At 49.8% G+C, this 23,758-nt stretch overlaps 11 protein-coding genes across 11 annotated transcripts; 5 read left to right on the top strand and 6 right to left on the bottom strand.

Annotated features, from left to right (window-relative positions):
- Positions 1-784: 784 nt before the first annotated feature.
- On the bottom strand, positions 785-1,693 carry LCP9604111_5933 (DNA-directed RNA polymerase core subunit RPB5; the record flags this gene model as incomplete). The annotated part of the gene is made up of 3 exons (XM_039073798.1): positions 785-1,310; positions 1,428-1,510; positions 1,598-1,693. 3 exons carry the CDS (start codon positions 1,691-1,693, stop codon positions 785-787), a joined length of 705 nt encoding a protein of 234 aa, XP_038927968.1.
- Positions 1,694-2,003: 310 nt separating this feature from the next.
- Positions 2,004-3,704, top strand: bfr1 (putative nuclear segregation protein (Bfr1); the record flags this gene model as incomplete). Its single annotated transcript, XM_039073799.1, has 3 exons — positions 2,004-2,114; positions 2,265-3,434; positions 3,489-3,704. The coding sequence occupies 3 exons, from the start codon at positions 2,004-2,006 to the stop codon at positions 3,702-3,704; spliced, it is 1,497 nt and encodes a 498-aa protein (XP_038927969.1).
- A 673-nt stretch (positions 3,705-4,377) lies between these two features.
- LCP9604111_5935 (putative integral membrane protein Pth11-like) lies at positions 4,378-6,042 on the bottom strand (the record flags this gene model as incomplete). Its single annotated transcript, XM_039073800.1, has 2 exons — positions 4,378-5,611; positions 5,672-6,042. 2 exons carry the CDS (start codon positions 6,040-6,042, stop codon positions 4,378-4,380), a joined length of 1,605 nt encoding a protein of 534 aa, XP_038927970.1.
- A 664-nt stretch (positions 6,043-6,706) lies between these two features.
- On the bottom strand, positions 6,707-8,123 carry LCP9604111_5936 (histidinol-phosphate transaminase; the record flags this gene model as incomplete). Its single annotated transcript, XM_039073801.1, has 3 exons — positions 6,707-7,757; positions 7,821-7,991; positions 8,041-8,123. 3 exons carry the CDS (start codon positions 8,121-8,123, stop codon positions 6,707-6,709), a joined length of 1,305 nt encoding a protein of 434 aa, XP_038927971.1.
- A 1,922-nt stretch (positions 8,124-10,045) lies between these two features.
- On the top strand, positions 10,046-10,885 carry LCP9604111_5937 (DUF1115 domain protein; the record flags this gene model as incomplete). The annotated part of the gene is made up of 1 exon (XM_039073802.1): positions 10,046-10,885. The coding sequence occupies one exon, from the start codon at positions 10,046-10,048 to the stop codon at positions 10,883-10,885; it is 840 nt and encodes a 279-aa protein (XP_038927972.1).
- Positions 10,886-11,351: 466 nt separating this feature from the next.
- On the top strand, positions 11,352-12,609 carry LCP9604111_5938 (uncharacterized protein; the record flags this gene model as incomplete). The annotated part of the gene is made up of 4 exons (XM_039073803.1): positions 11,352-11,848; positions 11,908-12,157; positions 12,223-12,432; positions 12,484-12,609. The coding sequence occupies 4 exons, from the start codon at positions 11,352-11,354 to the stop codon at positions 12,607-12,609; spliced, it is 1,083 nt and encodes a 360-aa protein (XP_038927973.1).
- A 274-nt stretch (positions 12,610-12,883) lies between these two features.
- LCP9604111_5939 (uncharacterized protein) lies at positions 12,884-13,964 on the bottom strand (the record flags this gene model as incomplete). The annotated part of the gene is made up of 2 exons (XM_039073804.1): positions 12,884-13,097; positions 13,180-13,964. 2 exons carry the CDS (start codon positions 13,962-13,964, stop codon positions 12,884-12,886), a joined length of 999 nt encoding a protein of 332 aa, XP_038927974.1.
- A 1,138-nt stretch (positions 13,965-15,102) lies between these two features.
- Positions 15,103-16,733, bottom strand: LCP9604111_5940 (phosphatidate cytidylyltransferase; the record flags this gene model as incomplete). The annotated part of the gene is made up of 2 exons (XM_039073806.1): positions 15,103-16,665; positions 16,719-16,733. The coding sequence occupies 2 exons, from the start codon at positions 16,731-16,733 to the stop codon at positions 15,103-15,105; spliced, it is 1,578 nt and encodes a 525-aa protein (XP_038927975.1).
- Positions 16,734-17,085: 352 nt separating this feature from the next.
- LCP9604111_5941 (baculoviral IAP repeat-containing protein) lies at positions 17,086-19,818 on the top strand (the record flags this gene model as incomplete). Its single annotated transcript, XM_039073807.1, has 4 exons — positions 17,086-17,223; positions 17,287-17,583; positions 17,636-17,745; positions 17,796-19,818. 4 exons carry the CDS (start codon positions 17,086-17,088, stop codon positions 19,816-19,818), a joined length of 2,568 nt encoding a protein of 855 aa, XP_038927976.1.
- Positions 19,819-20,029: 211 nt separating this feature from the next.
- Positions 20,030-20,671, bottom strand: LCP9604111_5942 (U4/U6-U5 snRNP complex subunit SNU23; the record flags this gene model as incomplete). Its single annotated transcript, XM_039073808.1, has 1 exon — positions 20,030-20,671. One exon carries the CDS (start codon positions 20,669-20,671, stop codon positions 20,030-20,032), a length of 642 nt encoding a protein of 213 aa, XP_038927977.1.
- A 1,723-nt stretch (positions 20,672-22,394) lies between these two features.
- Positions 22,395-23,166, top strand: LCP9604111_5943 (blue light-inducible protein Bli-3; the record flags this gene model as incomplete). The annotated part of the gene is made up of 3 exons (XM_039073809.1): positions 22,395-22,601; positions 22,667-23,075; positions 23,144-23,166. 3 exons carry the CDS (start codon positions 22,395-22,397, stop codon positions 23,164-23,166), a joined length of 639 nt encoding a protein of 212 aa, XP_038927978.1.
- Positions 23,167-23,758: the final 592 nt, after the last annotated feature.

Raw genomic sequence — 23,758 nt, forward strand, 5'->3', positions numbered from 1 at the left:
CGTACCCCGTGGATATACCTACCAGAACAATAATGCATAAATCTATTTTTTGGGTGTTTTCCTTTATAATTTTTAGTTGATATGATAGAAATGATTAGTTACAAAATATGGATTGCAGGAAACAGAGATGTCTTTTTATAGTCTTATATATAGCCAGAAGGATACATAGTAATTGGCTATAGATGTCGGCAAAATACAGACGACTTTGCCATATATAGTATATGGAATATCGCGTAGACAGTAGCCTATATGAATGTGAGCAGACATTAAGCATGATCTACAACTTCCTTCTCACCTGAACTCGGAAGACAGCCATTCATAGATTGGATTCATCTAGAGATACAAAGACACGGGCCATTATGTTAAATCACAGGCAAACACCCCATCGAAATCCCCTGAAGCAGGAGAAAGTTCGCGCCTATACGCCATGCTGCCCATAATACAAAGGGGAGACCAAAAACTTTTTTTGTGTTTGTTGAATGTGAGTCAATGAGTAAAAAAAGTAACTCCCAGGTGTCCACTTCTGTCTGGCATCGGCTGCTCTCTCGACTGCCAGTTGGGTATTTCCTGCAGAGTTGCGAGTATGGAAAAAGGTCATATCGGAGACAGTAAGTGGACCTGATGCGATTCGAATTTGCGAGGTTGAGGTTCACAGGAACCGGGGTTTGGTTTTGCAAAATCCCCAAATGAAAGAAAAGAGAAAGAAGAGAAAGATCTAGCGTGAGCTCATGCTGAAGAGGCGCATATCAATCCTGTCCCATTTGCAGCAACCTTGTTTTGCAGCTTAAATGACCCAGCGGTAACTGGCATAGCGACCTGCAGTCTCAGACTTGCGAATGATCTTAACGACCTGGCCACGGCGCAACCCAAGATAGCGGGCAACAGGATCCGAGATCTGTATGCGGGGCAATTGAGACTCCTTCAGACGGTAGCGCTCGAGAAGCTTGCCCTTCTCCTCGGGGCTAAGCAGGACGTGCTTGGGGACTAGCTCGTGGCGGGTGATGTTGACGAGCAGATCTTGTTCCTGGAAGTGTTCGCAGATGCGGCCGGGGACGCCGGAAAGCAGGCGCACGGCAGAGGGTGAGATAGGCGTCTGCGTGATGAAGATACCAGTGTGGAAGTTGTTCTCATCGACAAGGTGGTTGAAGGCGCGCACTTGCTTGGTTCCGACACCTGAGGAGTCGGGGCAGAAGTCGACGTAAATTGTGCCGCAGTCTGGCTGGGGGTTTGGGTTTGCTTTGCTGGGAAGTGGTGTGTACTTCATCTTCATGGTATCGGTGGGGCGGGCTTGGATTTTCATCTTGGTGCGACTATTGTTGCGGAACTATTAGTGATATGTGCCTTTTCAATGACGTGTGCCGGCATTGACTAGCTCAAATTTCCACTATCTCAAGACAATGGGGCGGTGGACGCAGGGATTCACGTACTCGGGGTAGCCCAGAGGGTCAGCATATTTTGCGCGGAAGTCTTCTAGCGGGAGTACCAGCTCGTTATCAGATACTTCGTAGCCCTGGTGTGTCGCCGATGGTTAGCCTTGGGTAAACGGGCATTATAGGAGAGACACTGAGAAGTCAGGGACTCGATCTGGGGTACCTACCCGGTCAGCGAGCAGTTCATAGACTGTTCTAAATGTGCGCCAGAGCCGAGTCATCTCGCGCTCGGCTTCCATGGAGTGTGCCGAATCCCCATCCATGATGGAGTGAGAAGTTGACGACTAGGAGAGAAAAGGTAATCAAGTACTATCTCGCCTGGAGGGTTTAAAAAGAAAAAATTTGGATAGAAAGAGCTCCGGTGGAGAGATAAAGGTGAAGTCGAAAAATCGGCGGGAACTTTCTGCCAGCGACGCTTAAGCGGAGAAACCGACCGAACCATTTTAATTATTCCAAGTTTCCCCTTTTCAGTTTCGCTTTAGTCTGTTGGTCTATATAATCCCTTCAGGATCCTCGGAAGGCAATTTGTCTCTTCCTTCTCTCTGTCTCTCTTTTTACATTCAATTCGTCGCAATGGCTGCCACTGATGCGGAGCGGGTTAAGCCCACCAAGCCCGACGAGGCCGCCTACAAGACCAGTCTCGCTGAGGCCGAGAAGGAGCACACTGCTGCTCAGGAGAAATTGGTATGGAAGCCTGTTTCTGGAATTGTCACTTGAGCTCTCATCTGACTCTGGGTCGCGGGGGTGATTCCGACCCACTATTGTTGATTGTCCTCGTGTCCATTATTTACTTGCATACCATCTCCTCGGGCCAATGACTGATATGCGCAATAGAACCAAATCAAGGCCAAGTTGGATAATGCCAAGCCCAGCAACCAGGATTCGCCCATCGTGAAGAAGCAGCAGGAGCTGCGCGCCGAACTCTCAGCCATTCGTCAGAAGCAGTCGGGCTTCAAGTCCAGCCGGTCCTCCATCCAGGAGAAGCTCAACGCCTTGGACGCCAATCTCAAGGCCCGCATTACTGAGCAGAACAACTCTCGCGGGCGGCTCTCATTCAAGAGCGTCGATGAGATCGACAAGGAGATTGCCCGCCTTGAGAAGCAGGTCGACTCTGGTACCCTCCGCCTGGTGGATGAGCGCAAGGCTCTCACCGAGGTCTCCAACTTGCGCAAGCAGCGCAAGAGCTTCGCCGGATTGGACGAGGCGCAGAAGGGCATCAACGATATCAAGACACAGATCTCCGAACTGCGCAAGACCCTCGACAACCCCGAGGCCAAGGCCCTGAGCGACAAGTACAACGAGATCCAGAAGGAGCTCGATACCATCAAGGCCGAGCAGGATTCCGTTTTCAAGAACCTGAACGCTTTGCGCGATGAGCGCACCAAGCTGCGCAACGAGCAACAGGAAAAGTACACTGCTATTCGCACTATCAAGGATACTTACTTCAAGGCCCGCCGTGCCTACAAGGAGTACGAGGACGAGGCCTGGCGTATACGCCGTGAGCGTCAGAAGGCTGAGCACGAGGCCTTTGCGCGCGAGAAGCGCAAGAAGATCGCCGATAAGAAGTTGGAGGAGGCCTCGCAGCTTGCCTACACCGACGAGATCCTCACTGCACAGGGTCTGATCCGTCACTTCGATCCCGCTTATGATTTCACCACCCTGGGTCTGGATGAGAAGAAGGATGAGGGCAGCAATTTCCGTGCCGGAGTTGGCCGCACTGTTGAGGCCGCCGAGATCAAGGGAATGAAGGTTGTGCGCAAGGACGACGAGGAGGACTACTTTATCGGTTCCGGTGGTAAGAAGGGCAAGAAGGGCGGCAAGAAGGGTGGTGCCGCCGCCAGTGCTGAGAACACCAAGTTCAACATGAATGTTGGTATCATTGAGGATTTCGCCAAGGTCAAGATCGACCCCCCTATGAACCAGTCGGATGTCGCCGCCTCCGTGGAGAAGCTGGCTGCTAAGATCACCGAGTGGAAGAAGAACCAGGCTAGCAAGACAGAAGAGGTAATTATTATTTCCAAGGTTGTCGGTTGTGAGCAGTTGCTAATTACCCCGCAGAACATCAAAAAGGCCCAGGAAGAGATTACCCGCCTGGAAGAGGAGGAGACTAAGGCCAACGCCCCTCAGACCAATGGCCGGGCCACCGACGCTGCCAAGAAGCCCGCCCAAGACAACATCACTCCATCAGCGGAGGCTGAGCTGGCTCAGGAGAAGGATGCCGTGGCCGACGTTGAGGAGGAGCTCAAGAAGGCTGCGATCGAGGAAAAGGCATAGATTCGAGGAGGAAATTATCCGTACATGCTCAATGCGTCAACTTATACATGAAGTCTAGCGTTTGTCTAGCATTCTCACTGCGCTTTTTCTTTATTTTTATTTTTTCGTTTGGCTCTTGCATATGCATTATATCTACGATTCATAAGTGGACAGCTGGTTGTTTCCAAAAATTCATATAATCGAAGCCTTTTATTTCATCTAGCCTAGGAGATAAGCCCAGTCATACTCTGATCAGAGTTGTACATTATCATGTGATATGATATTGAATTAACTTCCAAATACTTGTCAGTCGTATCTGTCGTGAATGTATGTAAATGTAGGTAGTATGTAGTTATGTATGGGTACATTATTCGCAAGACTCCAAAGAGAAAGAGTGCCAGTTATGTCCAAGCCGTTGGAAGTATCCAACGGATGTCGGGAGATAACACCAACACCAACGCTAATAATCGCATGAGGGGGAATAAAAAGAGAACAGGAAGCAGTAAGCAGAAGGTATAGAGGGGGTACGAGATGTGTACATAGTCTCCCAAACCCCAAAAGAAGAGACTCCAGTCAAATATTGCATGTACAGGAGACAACAAGCCTCAGCCGAAAATGTCCAGAAAAAGAAAAAAAGAAAAGGAAAACAGCCGTCACATCATGTCACATCACATCACATCAATATTGGAAGTAGTTACCGATCATTTCGCGATAACAACCCCCCAACATCATGAAGCTCGACATCAGTGTCAAGCGTGGAATCCGAAGAACCGGGCATCGCAACCGACCGATTCCCAAAAGCCGAGGCGGGAAACGGCAGGTCCGCCGGCCCAGGAAGCGGCGAGCGATGCCCGAAGATAGCACGCGACGGACTGAAGATCCCCAAATCCTCTAAAAAGGCACGGCTGCCGCCGCCTCGCCGGCGCTGCACAGGCTCCACGGGCGAGGACAAGCACGTCTGGGCGCGCACATGCTCCGGCCCAGACTCCGGCAGGGCTCTTGTCAGCAAACCGCCGACATCGGAGAACGACACGCGGCGCGGCGTGTCTGAGGGCACGCTTTGGCGCGGGGACTGGTTTGTGCGCAGGTACTCGTGCGGCGAGACTTTGCGCTCGAGACTGTCTGTTGTCGAGGCGTGGTCGTCGTCCGAGCGACGGGTTGTCGTGAACGACCATGCTGGATCGAGGGCGCCGGTTCGTGCGGCTGGTGGGGTGATGGGCGCTGGTCTGGGGAGACGAGTTGTGTCTGGGGTGTCGGGGATTGTGTAGATGTCTGGGTCTAGACGGATGCAGAGGCCGGTTGCGAGCTCGGAGTCTGAGCCCCATTGGTTTTGCATGACGGTGTTTCTGCGGAGGAAGGATTTGTCCATGCTTTCTGAGACGGAGGCTGAGCCTTGGGCGCGCTTGTATTTGAGTTTCTTGACGCCGCGGTCGCGGACGAAGGAGCCTATGACGAGGACGTTGGCGACTGCTGTTGCGGCGAGAATTTCGAGGGAGGCGAGAAGGGAACGGTATGATTGGGCGCCGTCATTGTCAATTACAGAAGAGACGCGGTAGGAGGTTACGGCGACCAATATCAGAGATAGGCAGAATAGGCTGGATAGGGTGAGTCTGCGCTTTAGAGGCATTTGCGCCATGAGGATTATTGGGATTGGGATAGCCACGAGGAGGAGGTCGGTCAGCACGTCGCAGGAACCCATTGTTATTAGGTTCACGTAGCCGGCGCGGCAGGTTGGGCCCGGATCTGGGACGACCTGCCAGTAGTGGTAGAAAGGCTGGCATTCGGCCAGGGTTGCGATGACCACGGCTATTAGGGTTGAGACAAGGAAGTAGGAGATGAAGCGGAGGAAGAAAGTTGTCGATCGGCGCCAGGCAAGCCCTGTGACTCGCTTTAGAAATTCGCACATGGTCACTTTGGTCGTCCAGATGCTATAGTCGTGGTTGTGAGTCATTTTGAACTAATCCAAGGTGAAGACAAGGGTGTCTTACAAGACGGCGTAGAAGATACGCGCAGCAAGAACCAGCTTACTGCCCAGCTCTCGATTCGCGATCTCCTTCTCTGTCAAGCCGATGGTGGTGGTATTGTTGGTCCCCAAGATGAGAACGAAATGCACGAGGACCATGCGAATCAGCAAGGGAATGACGCTGATCATCATGACCTTGTCCTCGGTGAAAAAGCGCTCGACGCGAATATAACGACCACATAGGCGCACGACGATGATCACCAAGGAGAATATGGTAGCCCACCAGCTCATCATGAGCGTCGGATTGATCTCAGATCTGCTCTGTATGGCCGGCAGATTCTCGGAATAAATGCCACGCGCGACTAGCGACATGGCGCTGGAGGCCATGGAGGCCATGATGCGAAAACAGCAGTCTCGCAGAAAGCGATTCAGAATGTGCTTTTACATTGCTCGCACGTGGGAAAGTGTGGGGATGTTTTAGCTGGTTATGGGGCGAATTGCGGAGACTAGGGATGGAAAGTGACGATCTTGAGATGGAAGAGAGATGTTCTCAGGTACGATATAACGGTCGAGGGAGATAGGGGCAATTAATAATAAGTCGCCAAACCTTGTCGACTCAAGGCCAAGTGGAAGAGGGGAAATATCAAGGATGACAAGATAAGCGAAGCCTCCGTATAAACAGCCAGTGAGGTTCGACTGGCTAATCTGGGAGATTCATACTTTTTCAACGACCTGATAGATCTGGGTGAATACATCGAACAAAGAATAGAATAATCCTCTTTAGCATGACATTGTTGACCCTGGCATACAATATTCCTCCAATGAGGGCGATCTGCTATAGTTACGGTGTACACGTGGACGATTACCACTTTGATAGATGCAGTCCTACGTTGCATCGACAGGGTATAAAAGGCACAATGTCCCCGATAAGCGAGGAGCTCTGGAGAGTTCGCCCTGGACTTCTGTATTCCACGGAATCTCACGATTATCTACCTCCGGCCCTGCTCCGTCGGGGAATGTTATCTCCCAAAACCTTACCTCTAAATTAATCGCGCAACCCTCATCCAACCACAGCGGACGCCGAATCTTCCCGCTTTGCTTCATCGCGAACCGACTCGATTCCCGACCCAGCACGCAGCCCACCCAATACGGTCCGCAACTCCTGTAGGAACTTGGTAACCTCCGCCTCCGTACCGACGGTGATACGGAGACAGCCCTCACACCCAAGCTCTTTCCCACGGAAGCGGACCACTACACCACGCTTCTCCGCCATAGCCTCGTAAGCCGCAAGCGCAGTCACGTTACTCGGTCGGCCCTCGGCGTCCAGGATCTCCACGAGCAAGAAGTTCGCATCGCTACCGCCAAGGAATTGCCCCACACCGGGGATCGCCGGTAGTTCGCGGAGCAAACGATCGCGTTGAGCGATGATCTGCGAGCGGAAACTGTGCATCACTGCCATATTTGGCCCTGTGAGTGCCGCGGAGGCGAGCGCGCTTGTCGGGCTGGAGATGTTATAAGGCGCTTTGAGGCTGTTGAGCAGACGTGCGACCTCCGGGCTGGCGTAGGCCACGCCGAGGCGGATACCAGCCAGACCGAATGCCTTGCTGAGAGTCTGCATGACGACTAGGTTGGGCCATTCGGTCACCCACTCTGCCAAGCTGGAGCCTTCGGGCGCAAAGTCAATGTATGCCTCGTCGACCACCACGATACCATTCCAGGTCGGGTGTTCGAGTACCTTACGGATGTCCTCTTTGCGGATCAGGTTCGCGGTCGGATTGCCCGGCGAGCAGATGTAGGCCAGCTTGATTGATGGGTCGGCTGATAGGGCCTCGTTGACTTTATCGGCTTGTAGATGGAACCCGTTTGTAGCATCTAGTGGTACCTTGACGATCTCGAGGTCGTTTACCTGTGCGCTAACGCTGTACATTCCGTAGGTCGGGGGACATGTGAGGATCTTGTCTTTGCCGGGAACGCAGAAGCAGCGTAGTAGTGCGTCAATTGCTTCGTCTGAGCCAACGCCGCAGAACATGTGCTCGGGGAGGAGGGTCTTCGGGGTGTGGTGGTGGGTATTGCGGAGGTTGCAGAAGAGCTGCTTCAACTCAATCTGGTGACTGGTGACACATATTGTTAGCCAAATTGGTCTGAATGAGATTCGACAGTAGAATTTCACTCACGGATCGGGGTAACGGTTCAGGCCGAGAAAGTCAATCTCCGGATTGAAGGCTCCCGTGGCATTGCCAGCCTGGGAGGACTGCAATTCTCCCTTGCTGCTCAGGGCAAGACCAGGCCCGAAGGCATTCTCGTTGGCGTCGAGGAGGACGTTCGTCCCATCATCTTTGTAGTCACTGACTCATTTAGCTCACCGATACCGGTAATTTGGAAAGGGCAGCATACTCTCTGGCGCATCGGTAGGGCTGCAATGCCAGGATATTAGGCCGGGCGCATGTGGCCAAATTAAACGGAGATTTTGAAGCCATTGTGGTGACCTTGGGAGGAGTGTGAGACGTTGAGCAAAAGTTGGTGGGGTGCTCAGGTGGGTGGTTTTATCGGAACTCTATGAGTCAAATGCCGATCTATGCGTGTATATCTTCCAAGGTTCTTATGAGATTCCACATTTACATATCTTTACAAGTCCAATGGTATTACAGACATTACGGTTCTACTACAATGTCTTCTGAATATATTTTCACTGCTGAGAACACAACGCGGGGTAGGTGCTTTTGTTGGTTTCAGCATGTTTGGGGGAAAAGATATTCATATGAACTATATCTTTAATTCTTTTTAGGTGACAAGAGGTGGTCAGTCAGTGAAACAGACATTGGTCAATGCCCTTCGAGATCCTACAGGATAGGACATGGTATGAGAACTCGGTATAACAACAGTGCATGTAAACAATTACCAAGCTACTCTTTCTCTCAGCAGCAAGGCTCTGAAGCAAGAAGCAAGCAGCGTTAGGCGCATGAAGATACAATCAAGCAATAAGTATTGTCGTTCTGCCATTCAAGTCTTTCTGAAAATTCGCTTCCACAACCGCTTATTACCACCCTGGCCGGGCTGAGGTTGGCCCTGCGTTTTCACCTGGGGTTTTCCCACCACTGGCAGTAAAAAGAAAGCCTCCACCATCTGGATGACACAAGCCGGGTTATTGTCATACTGTTTCTTTTTGAAATCCTCGACAAAGCCTTGTCTCTCTCTCGCAGTATAGTTGAAGCCTCGTTCCCTTGAACAACAATCACACGTTGGCGTACAGTGTCCAATGCCTTTGTTTCTTTCTGTTCTTTCGTGGCGATCATGACAGCATCCACAGTCTCGACTACAACAGCCACCTCTCTTCATGCAATTTTCGACTAGTTCTTTCCGGAGATACCAAGTTGTATCTTTTCGTAGGTATCATACGACCGTTTGATGGGCCAATAGGAAGCATTATTTCGGCAAGGTAAAGCTTGTACTCGGCCTCGCTATATTGCCGTAGTAGAATTGTAAGCTCCTGATTATAATATTGTGCTGCTTTATCTCCATATTTGTCGGCTGCTATCTTTTCTATAACCCGAACTTTGCGCTTTAGGGATTTTTCTTGTTGGACGATTTCTCGGAGACGATATTCGGCTATTATTATATCCACAAAGACGGCGATATTGAAAGATCGGGTGCCATAATGGAGTATGCGTAGTTGTTCTTTTCCATGAGCTGGGGCTTTTGCGTAGTGTGCGTCAGGCACCAACCTTGTCTCTTCAAACATATTGCGAGCACCCTGCCTGATCATGCTGACAGTTTCGAAAAGTCAAGGAGTAAGGAGAAGAAGACTGGAAAAGAAAGAGAATATGGCATATAAACGGACGCCCAGATGAATACATAGTATCCGGATGACAAGAGCCGCTCCCAAATCGGGTCTAGCCCAAAGCCTAATCGGTACATACCTCGGAACATCCATCAGGTAGGCGAGCAGCTTCCAACGCTATAGAGGGGAAATCTGGAAAGAAGACCTCCACAAAAATATGAGAAGGCCGCATAAGTGAACGATCATGTCCGATTCTTTCAGATCTTTAATGATCAATCTATGATTACATAAGCATGATCTCCGGCCCCGGGGCCGAGGTCGGCCCTGCCTCCAAGATAGGCAATTTTGAGACCTCAACTGGGTGAAGGAAGTCAAAAAAACAAATGTGCTCAAGAAATCAAGCGTCCAATTTTTTTATCTCACCTTGCTCCTTTTAGCACATTTATACCAACGCCTACAAGCTAGACACCCAATTGCTTATTCCGCACATTTCCGATTTTATCAGCTCAAATCAAAATTCCTCTCACTGGGTTTTATGCAGGTCCTTTGATATTGGTGGCTCTAGCGTTCGTAATGAACGAAATGGCCCTAAAAGGACCGTCAATTTTACCGGTGGATATCATGGAATCTCAATTGTCCACGATTGACCTCCTAATGGCGATGTTCCCGTCCCCGGGCGAGCTGGAAATCCCCGAATCCACAACGCAGTGTGTTGAGAAACTCCGCGACTGGTGCGAGAATCCGACCTTCACACCTCCCAGAATTCCCTCAAGCCTCTCTCTCACCGTCTGCCTACCAATTGCAGACGGAGACAGAACAATACAAGTCAACATTTCCGTGCCACTGCAATGTGATAATCCAGAGACACTGGACCAATCACCGTCATTGGGCTATTCACTTCGACAACCAGAATGGATGTCCAGAGCCGAAGTTGCTGGACTTACTGCCTCAATACCGCAAGGCGATGATGCTCTAGAGGCATTCGAATATATCCAGGCAGAAGCCAGCCGCTTTCTTGAAAGCAAGCAGTCTCAGACCGTGGCCCCAGAAGACACATACAGGGGGCCAACTGTCCGAGTCTGGTTCTATTTTCCATCCCTGTCAACCCGTAAAAAGAGGGATGACATGGTCAACCTCGCGCCGGGATATGCTCTGACAGGCTTTGTGCTGGCGGGCAAGCCGGGCGTATTGTGTCTTGAGGGTGCTTCGCCTGATATCGACTCTTATATGAGTTTCATCAAGACACATTCCTGGGGTGATATCCCTAGCTATCAGAAAAAAGTCAGTGAGAGGTTTCGAGAGACAGAAGGTGTCCAGAGAGTGTTTTCGGGGATGGAGGAAATTACGGACTCGCTCGGAGAGCGAGGTGGTCAGCGGGCCAATCGGGGTGATATGCAAGCACTGGAGGCGTGGTTGGGGAGTAGAGGACTACAAGAAGCATTTGAAAAAGTCATATTCTAATATATTCCATTGAACAGGTCTGTTTCAATAATCTCAACCGAGATTTCATCATTACTGTGGCGTAGTAGCAGCTGGTTGATATCTTTTGCAGCTTGATACCACAATTTTGTCTGGCGTTGGTTTGGTATTCTGAGAGAGAAAGGAAGTGCAGGTGGGGGAGTAAGGTCATACCTACCTGAGGCAAACAACGGTCTCAAAAATAAAGAATGAGAGGATGAAGAATAGCAGGAGCACAAATCAGCATTGATAAAGTACAACCAGTTTGAGGAGCGGTCTCATACTTACCTAATTGGGAGAGAGATACCTAGACCATAATAAAAACCAAGGTTCCGGGCCATATTCGGTCATTCATTGTTCATTGTCCATTGTTTACCCTAAACATTTGTAACCCACCGAACGATTTCTCAACTCATCAACTAACATCCATTTGTCCATTTTGCTTTTAATATACCCTCGTCTAATCGAAATGCCCCCTGACTTCTCCACATTGAGGCATCGTGAGCGCCAACGGGCCGCAGCCTACTTACAGGCTCGCAGTGAAGTCATTGCCGCTATCGACGCGATTTATAAGCGGGTCGAAATCTACAGCTCTGCCCAAATCAACCCCACCTCCTACAAGTCTCTTGGTATTGATTACCGATTGCTTGAGCTAGATGATGATGGGAAACATCTTCAGCCCCCAAACTCCGATCTCTCCACCCCGATTTTCTTCGAGCCTCGAGGTGCAACGTGGGTGGCCCCTGTTCGTATTACTGATGTCGAATGTGAGGGCGATCTAAGGGCAATCACCGACGGATGGGAGAACGTCAAAGACAACCCACTAGTCCAGAGCTTTCATGCCCAGGTCTGGTATGTCTATTTGGGTTTGGAGCGGATGTTTTTCCAGTTCCGCCGAGAGTTCTACCCTGAAGGAGATAGCAGAGTTCCACCTAACCTTAGGCAAATATCCAAATGGCTGAAGAGGTAAGAAATCTACCGCCTTTGCGATACGATTGGGATACTAACTCACGTTCGCTTTATAGTGGAACTATTGTACCATCTGTTTTTGCCGAAAGATTTTACTCGGCTATCTGGGGATCAATGCGATGGGCACCGGCATCTGCCTTTGTGCCGAAGAAACTGTTATATCCTGGAAAACCGCATACTCTAATCATTATTTTGATTCAAGAAGAACCCAGCGAAGAGCTATCTCGCGCAGAAATGATGACCCTTACCGCAGCCATGATCACGCGTCTTGAGGGAGAGGAATGTTTAGAATATAACACTATTCCTGTGAGTATGGATTTAAGATCTATATACTTATCTTTCATGCAAGCTAATATATGTTAACAACATAGGTTATGGCTATCACGATTTTTGGAAGAATGAAAGCTCGAGTACTCGAAGCCCATTCTAGCCAGCAAGAGCTAGTCGTCAAGAAGACCCAGCTTCTTGATTTCTCGACAAACCAAGTCGCTAACAAGAGCATGAATATTCTGCTTGGATTTATGGCTGGTGACCTGGTCGGAGATCCTAGAGGACCCACAGTTCCTACGGATATTTCAAAGGTTTGTGCTCCAGATATAATCGACTTGGGAAGCACGCTGACAATGAAGTAGACTTCACGAACAGCCGAGAAGGTAAACACCGCGAAAGGAGGAACCATTCGGAAGATGTTCCGCAAAATGCGCCCACGAGTCGTGGCAGGTACAGAGCCAGAGCCATCGGAGGGAGCTACCCAGTAACCAAACTTCCAATGGAGCCTTTTATTACGCTGCAACGGTGACAGGGGATTAATATCTACATCTGGTCCTAAGTCACGCGGCAAGAACCAAAGACACCTTGGCTATTCCTAAACTCAGTCGCTAGTTCACATATCAATAAGTCTTTACTTGGAATTGAATTGATTTGCTCAAAGTCTCTTACACCATCTGTAAGAATAAGATAGAAAGTGAAGAATATAATCACGACAGTTGGTTTTTATTTCGCGAAGTAGACGACAAGCAAGGCTGAGTGGCTTCAGGCTACTGGCATGACAATGAGGATGGCTGCGAGAACAACCCTACCGAACTCATGCATATCATTGACTGACCCTGTGTCGAAGGGACCGAATGTTCTCATGACGAGGAATGCGTCAGTGTTTTGTCCATTGCTCAAACACTCTTCGTATCCTTTATCGAAGGGCACGAACGTGATGAAAAGCTCATGTCGGTCTTGTGAAATCAATAGGAAGCTAGAAGATAGGCGTCATTGGTTATTCAAGCTCTTTGAAGCCACTTATTGGACGTCGAATATCCAAAGACTGTTAGACTTACTGCTCGTTGAAGTGGGCCATCTGCCCGTGGCAGCTCATCGACCACCCCGCGACTTCACATGCCTCTTGCGTAAGGATAGCGTCGGTGTTTACTTGGCGCATTCTCCTCTTTACTTCTACGATGGCGAAGATACCAATCGTATTCTTTGACCGTAATGCGCCATCCGTATACGCGGTAGACTTGGTCTGGTGGAATTGACTCCCGAAGTGCACGCGGTTAATCACCCACTCTAGCTTTGAGTGGACAAGTTGAGAGATACTTTGAAGAAGGATGATGGCGGCGGCATTCGGTATTGCCTCGTCCTCGGCATCAGGAAGTTGGCCCATTTGCATATCGTCACGAATACCGTGGACAGTTATCGTTTGCTCTTGTAATCTTCTTGCGGTAGAGAAAGACCCTGGCCACATAGTACTAGTCTCCCCGATATCGTCGATTGAATCATTTGTATCGAGGAGATGCATGTATCGGGACCATTCAGCCGAGGCAGCGAGGATACCCGCAGCTGTGTCTAAAGCTTCAGTGGTGAACCCAAATTGGTGGTATTTGTCATTGAAAGACGCGACAGGGTATATTGGGCGCGAGTACGAGCGGATCATCGCAGATTGGACCTCGGTGGCCTCCGAGGCGGACGCAATCCAGTCGGCTGGGATGGTATGGATAGTTTCATTTCTCAAGCCGGCTTTGTGGCTGACAAGGTCATTCCAATCCTCCTCGTCTGCTGGGATATAGAAATCATCGATTTTTGCGAGTTGACGAGCAGTTGGCTGTTTCTGGGCTTGAGCCATCGTTCTAAGTCCTCGCAAAGGTCCAATCAGTAAGACACACGAAAGGGGGGGGGTCTGGGATTAACAGAAATGGCCTCATAATAGTGAGCTACAATACCTGACCAGAAGTAGAATGCAGAAGAATTTCGAGAGATTTATGATCGGTGATGAGTGATGGGTGGGTTGTAAAAAAGTACAGATGAGCTTGGCTAGGAATTATATTGCGGTGCCTCGGTGATGAAAGCCTAATTTAACTGCTGTGGGTGTACGAGGGGTATGGTCTACTTGATAGGAGGGGATGCCAGCTGAGTAACTTCTGTTACGATCAAGGGTCGTTGGTTCCTTCCCCGTAGGAATCGTGCCTTCCTAAGGCGGAAGCGAGCGTACCGGGTTTTGCATGATTTGCAAGGGAAGGGCATAGAATAATGATTTATTTTAAGCGGCATACGGCAGCTAGCTGAGCAACGAGATGAGGAATCAGTACTCCGAGGCTTCAAAGTAGGGCAAGGCCAGCGAAATATCTGGGATTGTTAAAGGGACCCCCCTTTGACCAATGCGACCCCCCCGGCCTATTTTTTGTGATTCGGCTTACCGCCTTCCACACCGCCTTAGTGTCGAACTCCCTAGCAAGACGGTAGATACCTACAATTTGTATATAAACCACTAACAAAACTAAGTCACGTTTATCACATCAGCTACTTCATCGTCAACAACTACTGCAACAACTACTCCAAAGACCGCTCTATCATCATAAATAGATTCAAGGATATAGGCATGAGATAAAATACACGTTTTTTTCTGATCAAAACGTAAGGTTTTTTTGACTATGTAAAACCAGAATTCAAAAGTGCAGAATTAAGTCTGGCAAAATTGAATTGATGCTTGATTAGTAAGACAAAATACTGAAAAGTCAGGCAGACGGGTCGGGCGAATTAGAAAGAAGAAAAAAAATAAAAAAATAAATTGAATCTGTATAGTTTAGACAAATGAAAGGCTCTATGTAGTCCGTATGTATCGGGTCCAATAAAAATTCCCTGCTGATGCACAGATACCAGATACATCATTGATGATTTTGATATATGGGTCACAAAAATCCACAACGCCTCCATATGCCACATGTCTGCAACTTAGGGCTTTTGGTCAAATATACTCGAGTCGCCTATTCTGCCTTTGTCTCCTTCGGCTCCAATGTCTTCGGTGCTTCGGCGGGCTTTTTCACCACAGCGGGGGGTTCGGGTGCTGAAGGGGCTGCCATCTGAGAGTGCTTGTGCTTCTCGCGTTTCTCCATAAGGTAAGTCCAACTCTTACTAAGGCCTGCCGTGAACGGTGCCTTGATCGTCTGGACAGTACTTGGCCAGCGGATTGTCTTCTCAATGGTCTTGGAGACCTCCTCCTGAAGATCATCATCTCCAGCAATCCGTCGCTCAAACGAACCGCCTTCAGGCCGGCGAAGAACCTCGTCCGAATCCTTGCTCTCCTGCATCAACTTATTGAAATCGGCCCGGGGGATGCCAAAGCGAGACTGGTACTGGAAGTACAACTTTTGCCGGAAAGCTTCAGGCAGACGACGAACCATGTTACCACGCATCACGGGGTCCATATCTTGCGCCATGGCTAAGATGGCGTTCGGGTCATCGATCCAATCCTCGTTGCTGCAGCGGGGGTCCTGGAAAGTGACATTGGGCAAATTTTCGATGAGCGGTGCGTAAAGCCGGCGGAAGTTCGCCATTTGTCCTGAAACAATCTTTCGCACCTTGCCGGGGTCCTCGGCGGGGAGGCTCATGCGTAGATCTCCCATGTAGCTCATACCTGCGATTGTGGTATATAACTCGAATTCACTGAATCTCTCTGGCAGTAATAGCAGTGCAACACGCAAAGCAGACAGCAAGTTCATTTGGTTGGCCAATCGCACCTTCGGGTGGTCACGCAAGATCTTGACGGGCTTCTGCAGACGACCGGCGAGATACATGGTGTCCCACTGGGTGAGGTCTCGACATAACGTATCTAGGTTCACCACACCATATTTGATCATTGTCCCGTTCACGGTGATATAAGGATGGAAGTAGACACCCGCGCCAAAGCGGTCCTGTACCTGAGAGACCACGTACGACCCCAGCGAGCCTAATGCAGAATAATGATCACGATGCTGGTGTAGATTGATATCATGCCAATGCTGGGAGTATGACACTCCGAAAATGAAGTCAATCATCTTCCCGGAGCCCTTTTGCATATTTTGGATGGCCGAGGGTGCCGAGGGGTGCAGTGAGCTGGATGGCACCCCGCTGCCAGTCTGCGGAAAGACACCCGATCCATAGGCAAATGCGTAGCGAATTGGTGCTCTGAACTGCCAAAGGATCATTCGCAATGCCTCCTTGAAATCTTGGTTTATGACCATATGCTGGTTGACTCCGAAGTCCTTAGAGGGAAGTTCCGAGAAATTGGTAATTGACAAGTTCGGATTTTCGTCCCAGTTCTCGGGTAACAGCAGAGAGGATGACGTCGAGAAGTAGGAGGAGGATGAGTTGTTGGTAAACACCTTGCATAGCAGATGCGAAGAGCTGGTATTTGCCGAGGGCCGGCCATTGTAGGGGGTAATTGGATTGCAATTGAATGACAGGAAGCGAGTCGAAGAAGGAACAATACGTCGGGAGGAGCGAAGGGTGCGGCGAAGGGTGCGAGGGCGCCAGAGAGAGCTGGGGTTAGCTCCTCGGGAAGCAACCATCTAACAGATAAGTTGTAGCGGGATCATCGGGTACGGTAGGGGATCAGACATACTGTTACTCCCGGCATGATTAGGGTTGAGGCGAAAGGAATCGAGGGGTGTAGCGCAATTAATAAAGTCAAGTCAACGAGCCCGCATATAAAGCAAATGAGTGAGTGAATTGAAGTGAAATGAATTTGGACGCCCCCCGTCAACATTTCCGGCTCTGACGTACTCCCCGTCCCTCTCCGCTTCTAATTCGGGTGCTGAGTCATGGTCACGTGGACGCGTGTCGAAGGATGCATAACAACCAAAAGTAAACAGACGCGGAGGATCAACAACCACGACTCTTTCGACAAATTCGCCTACTTCCCCGACGAAGGGTTGCTTTAAATGTTGAGCATTAGTACTAATTGTATCTGACCTCCCTGATATCTCGCCATGGGCTCTGAAATGGATACCTTTGCGGCCCGCCTAGCCAGCTTCGATTTAGTGCTGAAGCCGGAGAAACGCAGATCTTCCGGCACAAAAACACCCAAAGCGATTACATGGCCGCACCAGCGACCTTCACCAGCTGAGGTATGTCATTCTTCGAAGAGATTACACGCGCCGTTTAAGATGATTGACTTGGCGGGATTATAGTTGGCACACGCTGGATTCTACTACAAACCATACGAGACAAATCCCGACAACACAACATGTTTCCAGTGCCACCGGGCGCTGGATGGCTGGGAGGAGGACGACAATCCCATCACAGAGCATCTCAAGCATGCGCCCGACTGCGGATGGGCCATCATGATGGACCTCCAACAGAGTAGCTCCAACCCCGCCTCGATTGAAGACCCTACGGGCGACCGAATTACGCAAGCGAGACTGGCAACATTTGGTACAGTGTGGCCTCATGACGGGAAAAAGGGCTGGGTATGCCAGTCGGAGAAGGTAAATCGTGACTTCACCGTATTCATATTATTTTGGCTCACAACAATGACAGATGGTAGAAGGCGGATGGTATTTCTGCCCTACAGACGAGAGCAATGACCTGGCCAGTTGTGTCTATTGCAAGTTGTCTTTGGACGGTTGGGAGCCCAAAGACGACCCATTGTGAGTATCCATCGCTCTTTCTTAGTTGGACGATTGCTGACTTACCCCAGTGACGAACACTATCGCCGCTCCTCGGATTGTTCATTCTTTGTCTTCGCCCAGCCACCAGGAAAGAAGAGCAAATCCGCTCGTGCTAAGAAACCTCGGGTTTCCAAGGCATCCTCCCGGCTCTCAACCCAGTCCGTTGGTTCAGTTGCATCCGAAGCGCCCGATATGGAAGTAGATGACCCGATGGGCCAAAGCATCATGTCCCAATCCAGCACAAAATCCAAATCTACGAAGAAGGCACCGAAGAGCAAATCAAAGGGGACCAAGACTAAGAAGGAAGAACCAGCGGAGGTGGAAAGCCAAATTGACGCCGAAATTGAAGAAGTCGCCCAAACAGAGCCTGTCAAACCTAAACGTGCAGGCAAAGGAAAGAAGAGGACCAGTGAGGATATCAAGGATGAACCAAACCCAGTTGCCATGGAGGAAAAAGAGCCATCGCAGCCGCCAGCAGAACCTCCAGCGAAGAGACGCGACACAAAAACACGCAGCAGCAGCATTACTCGCAGCTACAATTATGAACACAGTGACTCTGCAATGGCAGACGCAAGGCCGGTGGATGAAGCTACTTCGGAAGAAGAAACCACGAGAGGTCGCAAGCCCACGAGAAAGAGAGCGTCCAAGACCCGCAAGGTCTCCGATGTTCCTGTTGCATCAAAAGCCCCGTCAAAGGCGCGAGCTCCTCGTGACTCCGAGATCGAAGCGGAAATCGAAGCAGGCCTCGAAGCTGATATCCCCACACCTGCCGAACCCGAGCCTGAGATCGAGGCTGAGCCAGCAGAGCCACGGGCGTCGAAGAAGACAAAATCGAGCAAAAAGTCCAAGGCTGTGGCTAGAATTCCCGAAGCGACCGTGCATAATCAAGTAGAAGATGTCAGTGATCGCGAGGACCGTTCAGATCCCCACGTGGAACCGGTTGATGATGAACCGGAGGCGCCAGCCCCAAAGACCAAGCTGGCAAAAGGATCTAAGAAGAAGGGGACAAAGAAAACCAAGACCGAGGAGACGATAAAAGCACAGTCGCCAGAGCCTCGAGAATCCTTAGGGCTCAGGGGTCCCGATGTTCGGGATGATTCCGAGCGTCATGACTCCTTCGTCTCCGTCGAGATTATTAGCAAGGAGCCGGAGAATGCACCGGAGCCCGAAGAACCAATCGCCAAGGCTGAATCGAAGAAGATTTCCAAGAAGAAGGATGGCACATCAACGAAAGAGAAGAAGTCCAAGAAATCCGAGAAAAAGGCGGAGCAAGCTCCTGTTCTTCAACCCTCAGTCGAAGAACATCGCGCCGAACCGTCAGTCGAGGAACAAGACGATGAATTCGAGACTACAGACGATTTGCCTGACCAGCTTGAGATAGTCAACCCTTCCCCTCCACAACAAATATCTCCCGAGCCACAATCTCATATTAAGACACCCAGTCTACCGCCAAAGACTGCCAAACGGTATAGCGATATCCCACACGAAGAGCATCTTGCGGAGACCTTAGTCCAAAGCCAGATCTCCCCTCACGAAGTGCATGAGCCTCGACGGAATTCAAACCGCTCTAACCGGGCCGTTTCACCACTTCCTCCAGCCCACCAAAACACTCCCTCGCCGTCACCCCAGTCATCAGATGCAGAAAACCGGCCGCCATCGCGGCCCTCAGCATCCCGTGCACCAGTCCAACCAACACCCAAGCAACCTGAGTTCCGAGTCCCCCTGGCAGTTAGTACCCCATCGCCATCTAAGCGCAACGCCAATGGTGGATTCGGACCTTCTGGCCATCCATGGACACCGGTGGATATTGATGAAGTGCTGTTTGGAGAGGCTAGCGAGAAGGAAAACGCAGATTTATCCGGACTGTTCAGAGGCGCGAAAGCCAGCTTGACTAGCCCAGAGAAGAAAATGACAGTCCAAGAATGGATCGCGTGGAACGCAAAGAATGGCGAAGAACGACTGAAGCGAGAATGCGAGCGACTTGTCAGCCAATTCGAGAAGGAAGGTGGCCGAGCAATGCGACGGCTCGAAGCTATCGAGTGCATCGACTAATCAACAGGTACGCTATGTTTTTGGATGATATGATTTGCATGTTAGGCGTTATGCTGGGTGTTGGGGAACCCTTGTTAGATCTTTAGCTCGCAATTTGAATTTTGAAAGTGCCATTATTGCACATGAAGAACATGATCAGTAAAACAAAGCCTGGGAAATATGCCAAAACACCATGGGTATCAAGAATAGAATGCGCGCCCGAGAACAACACTCAACAAATGATCCCCAACCGGCCCTCCCAGCTATCATCCTCCTTCTTAACCTTCTCCTTCTTCCGCTTCTCAGTGCGCTTGCGCCTCTTCTCCTCCCTCTCTTTGGCATCAATCTCCTCCCGCTCCTTGAGCCGCACCCCCAGATCAAGCTGCCAAGCCTTGCGCTCTTCCTCGTCCCTCTGACGCTTCCGATGCGAAAGCATCCTCAATCGCAAGCGCACGTCCTCAACATTCGCCCTCTTCACCTCGCCACTCTGCCCCGTCGCAATCAGATGCTGCTTGCTGTTCAAGTGCTCCACAAGCTGCAAGTTATCCTTGTAGGTAAGATCACAGTCCTTGCAGTAAAATCCAGCGCCGAGGCCGCGTTTGCCCATCCCCGAGCCTGCGGGCACAATCATCGTCTTGCCCACCATGGACGCGACGTCCAGGCGCTGATTGCGGGCTGTGGTATCCTCGAGCGAGCTGTAGTCGACTGGTGCGTGGTATTTCTTGCCCAGTAGCTTCGCTTCGTAGCGGGCTTTGCCTTCGGCTTTGCGCTTTGCTTCATCGTCGGCGGCTTTTTTGGCGTATTCTTCGCGGTCCCAGGTTTTGCGAAAGGCCGTGTCCGACACCGGGGTGCCGTAGGAGTTTGGTCCTGACATCTCTGTGGTTGATGTGGGTATTTGTTTTGGGGAGATGTAGTGGAGGTTGGTGAGTGGCGGATCTTTAAAAGTTGAAGGTCGGTTTGAGGCCGATATGGAATATTACATAAGCGATCCTAATTGGGCAGGTGAGGTTGGAACAGAAGTACTTAAGTGGCTCAACACACAGCTTGTCTTTGTTCCAAGTGTTCCAAGGCTGTTTATTATATTAAGATGTCCTAGCATAAAGAAATAGTTATTATCTACAACTTGTGCTTATTAAATACGATAATATGTAGGATGTAGGTAAGTAGGAGGATCTTATCATCACCCATTCAATCATATGAGACTATATATACATCCATGGCCTCTTGGAGGCTGAAAATAGGCAGCTGTTTTGGAATAATCAAGTACCATTTGATGATTGCATCGGGGTAAATAGCTCCAACTAGTAATCAGTGTCGGTGGATTCACTTTCAGGCAGCAGTTTTCGACCCGCATGTATAAGATGAACAATATCACCACGTCGAATGTACACAATTGAGCCGCAAAGAACTCGGAAAATATCCAAAAACATGGAGACATCCCAACACCCTTGTTCTCAGCCCACCAGCGCTAACCTAATGACTCTCCCCTCGGAACTCCATATCCAAATAAGCACCTACCTTTCCTATCCGGACGCCCTAGCCCTCAAACACAGCAACCGTCACTTCTACTCCTCAGTCTTCACAGGTGTACGCCTGAAAGTTGCCTGGCTCGTCGAGCGATTTAAGTGTGGACTCGAATGCCCCATGGAGAAGTGCTCGTTCAGTACTGACGAGTCTTTTTGCAATGGGCGTGTACGCGGCATTATGGAACGCCGTCGGTGGCATCTTGAGTGTCGTCAGGTTGGGAATGGTTGTCTGCTTGTCAATGGCCAGACTTGCCCGCCGCATTCGGTGCCCGCTTGGTTCAAAGTTAGGGCACAGGCAAAAAGGAGAGTTGTCAAGGCAGTAGAGAGCTGGGGACATGAAGGTTTGTTCCCTCTTTGGTTCTATCTTATTCCTGTCTGATAAAGACATGAGCTGATATTGTGTTGCATAGCCTTTGTGATTGGCATTATGGCTGTTCTGCTGAACTTATTGTGGCATTTTGCCCAGAGGTGAGACATTGTCTTATGCTTCCTTGCGTGTGGTTTGAAGACATCGTTAATTGAACTCATCAGAAATTGGTACCTCGATAGCAGATTGAGAGGACATTATACGACTACTCATTGAGTGATGATTCAACTGAGTTCGGGTGTCAATTGACGATCAGCCACGAATTGGTGTATAGACGAACCATCGGTCGCCATAAGAAACAAATCGCCAAGCAATCTAGCAACACGCTCACAAAAGATCGCTACACAAAAGCGTCTTCAGCATCTTCAATAAGCATGATGATGTAATGGAGCTTCGCAGAATATTCGATGCGGAGAATCGAGTTAGACCCTGACGGTAATGCATCATCAGGAGACACATCAGGAGACATATTCTCACAGACAAAGCTGTGGAGACATAATCTCTGAAAGCAAGCTTCCTAGATGGTGTGATGCGTTGACTACCTCATCTTGCGGGGAATCCTAGCCCTAATCCGGATCTTATCGGTGACGTCATGTTGACGACTACGCATAATCCCTACATGTATATAAGTTCTCTCGCCTCTATGTTCATCACCAACAATCTCTACTTTCCTCCACCCTTTCATTATTCGAACATAAAACGATATGTCTACTACAGGTGCCACCATCAACACCACGACGGGTAACCACCCCGTGGACCCCTACAAGACCCAGAGCTTAGAAGACCCGCCTCTCCCTCAGAAGATCGAAGAGCTGGTTAAATTTATCTCCGATGTTAAATTTGGCATGTTGACAACCAAGCAGTCAGAGGGTGACTATTTGGCTTCACGATGTATGGCACTAGCCGCAACGGTATGAGCAGAGCCACAGATAACCACAATTCAAGGGCAATCATGCTAATCCATTACCCAAAATAGGAGCACGGCGGCGTTGACCTCATTTTCCACACAAACCTCTTCTCCGGCAAGACAATGGATCTTACTGTACACCCAAAAGAGACAAATATGTCCTTCCTCGACCCTATCAGCGGAGCCTGGGCCTCCATCTCCGGTACTGCATCAGTGATCGGTGATCCCGAAATCGTGAAGAAGCACTACTCGCCCGGACTCAGAGCATGGATTGGCGATATGGGCGATGGTGTGCACGATGGCGGACCCTCAGATCCCCGGATTGGCGTCATTAAGCTCGAGGCTAAGTTAGTCACGCATGTTGTTCCCCACAGGGGCCTGCTTGGGCGTGCCTATGAAAATATTAAGGGTGCCGTGGAGGGTACCGTTCCTAATGTCAACGGCATTCGAGAGATGAGTTTGGAGGAATTGGCCGAGTGTATGTTTCCTTTCTCTCCTTTTTCATCTTTGAATATGTGCCACGGACATGCTAACTGGTCTCTGTAGGGCGCGTGACGCATCAGGAATAAGTGTATATTACTATGAAAAAGGAGTACGCCTTTTTGGTTAGGAAGGTATATAACGTTTTGAATGGAAATAAAAATGAATATATTTGAATGCATATGCCCCTCCCCTAAACGGTCTTTCTGCTTCGTATTGTTCACTGTAACCAGTCTATATCGACTGAGATCTAATCTGAAGACGTGGGTAAAAAGCCGACTTTTATAAGTTACTCGGCGCTCTTGCTGACCTCGTAGCCCGGAGGTACGCAAGAGCCCTTCCGATGCTCGGGTACGAGTTCCAATTTTGTTTTCAGCCCAGCCAGCCACATTGGTCCGTACCGGGACACGGCCAGAACATCATCACCGTCACAGACTGTAAGCTTTAGTGTCAACCAAACGTGACCAAACCTATTCGGCAGCATCACCGCACCGGAGCACCCATGTGTACGGCTAAGCGAGTGACCATCTAATACAAGCAGAATAACTATCCACTTTGCAGCTATAAACGGTGCTGCGGCGTCTATGCTGTTGGCGCTGCTGTTTCTGGTTTAATGCTTCAATGAAAACTGAACAGTGGAAATATGGGACTCCCGTTCTGGGCACATAGGATGAATCTGAT

Source organism: Penicillium roqueforti (genome assembly GCF_015533775.1).
Source record: "Penicillium roqueforti strain LCP96 04111 chromosome Unknown scaffold_15, whole genome shotgun sequence".
Taxonomy (NCBI): domain Eukaryota; kingdom Fungi; phylum Ascomycota; class Eurotiomycetes; order Eurotiales; family Aspergillaceae; genus Penicillium; species Penicillium roqueforti.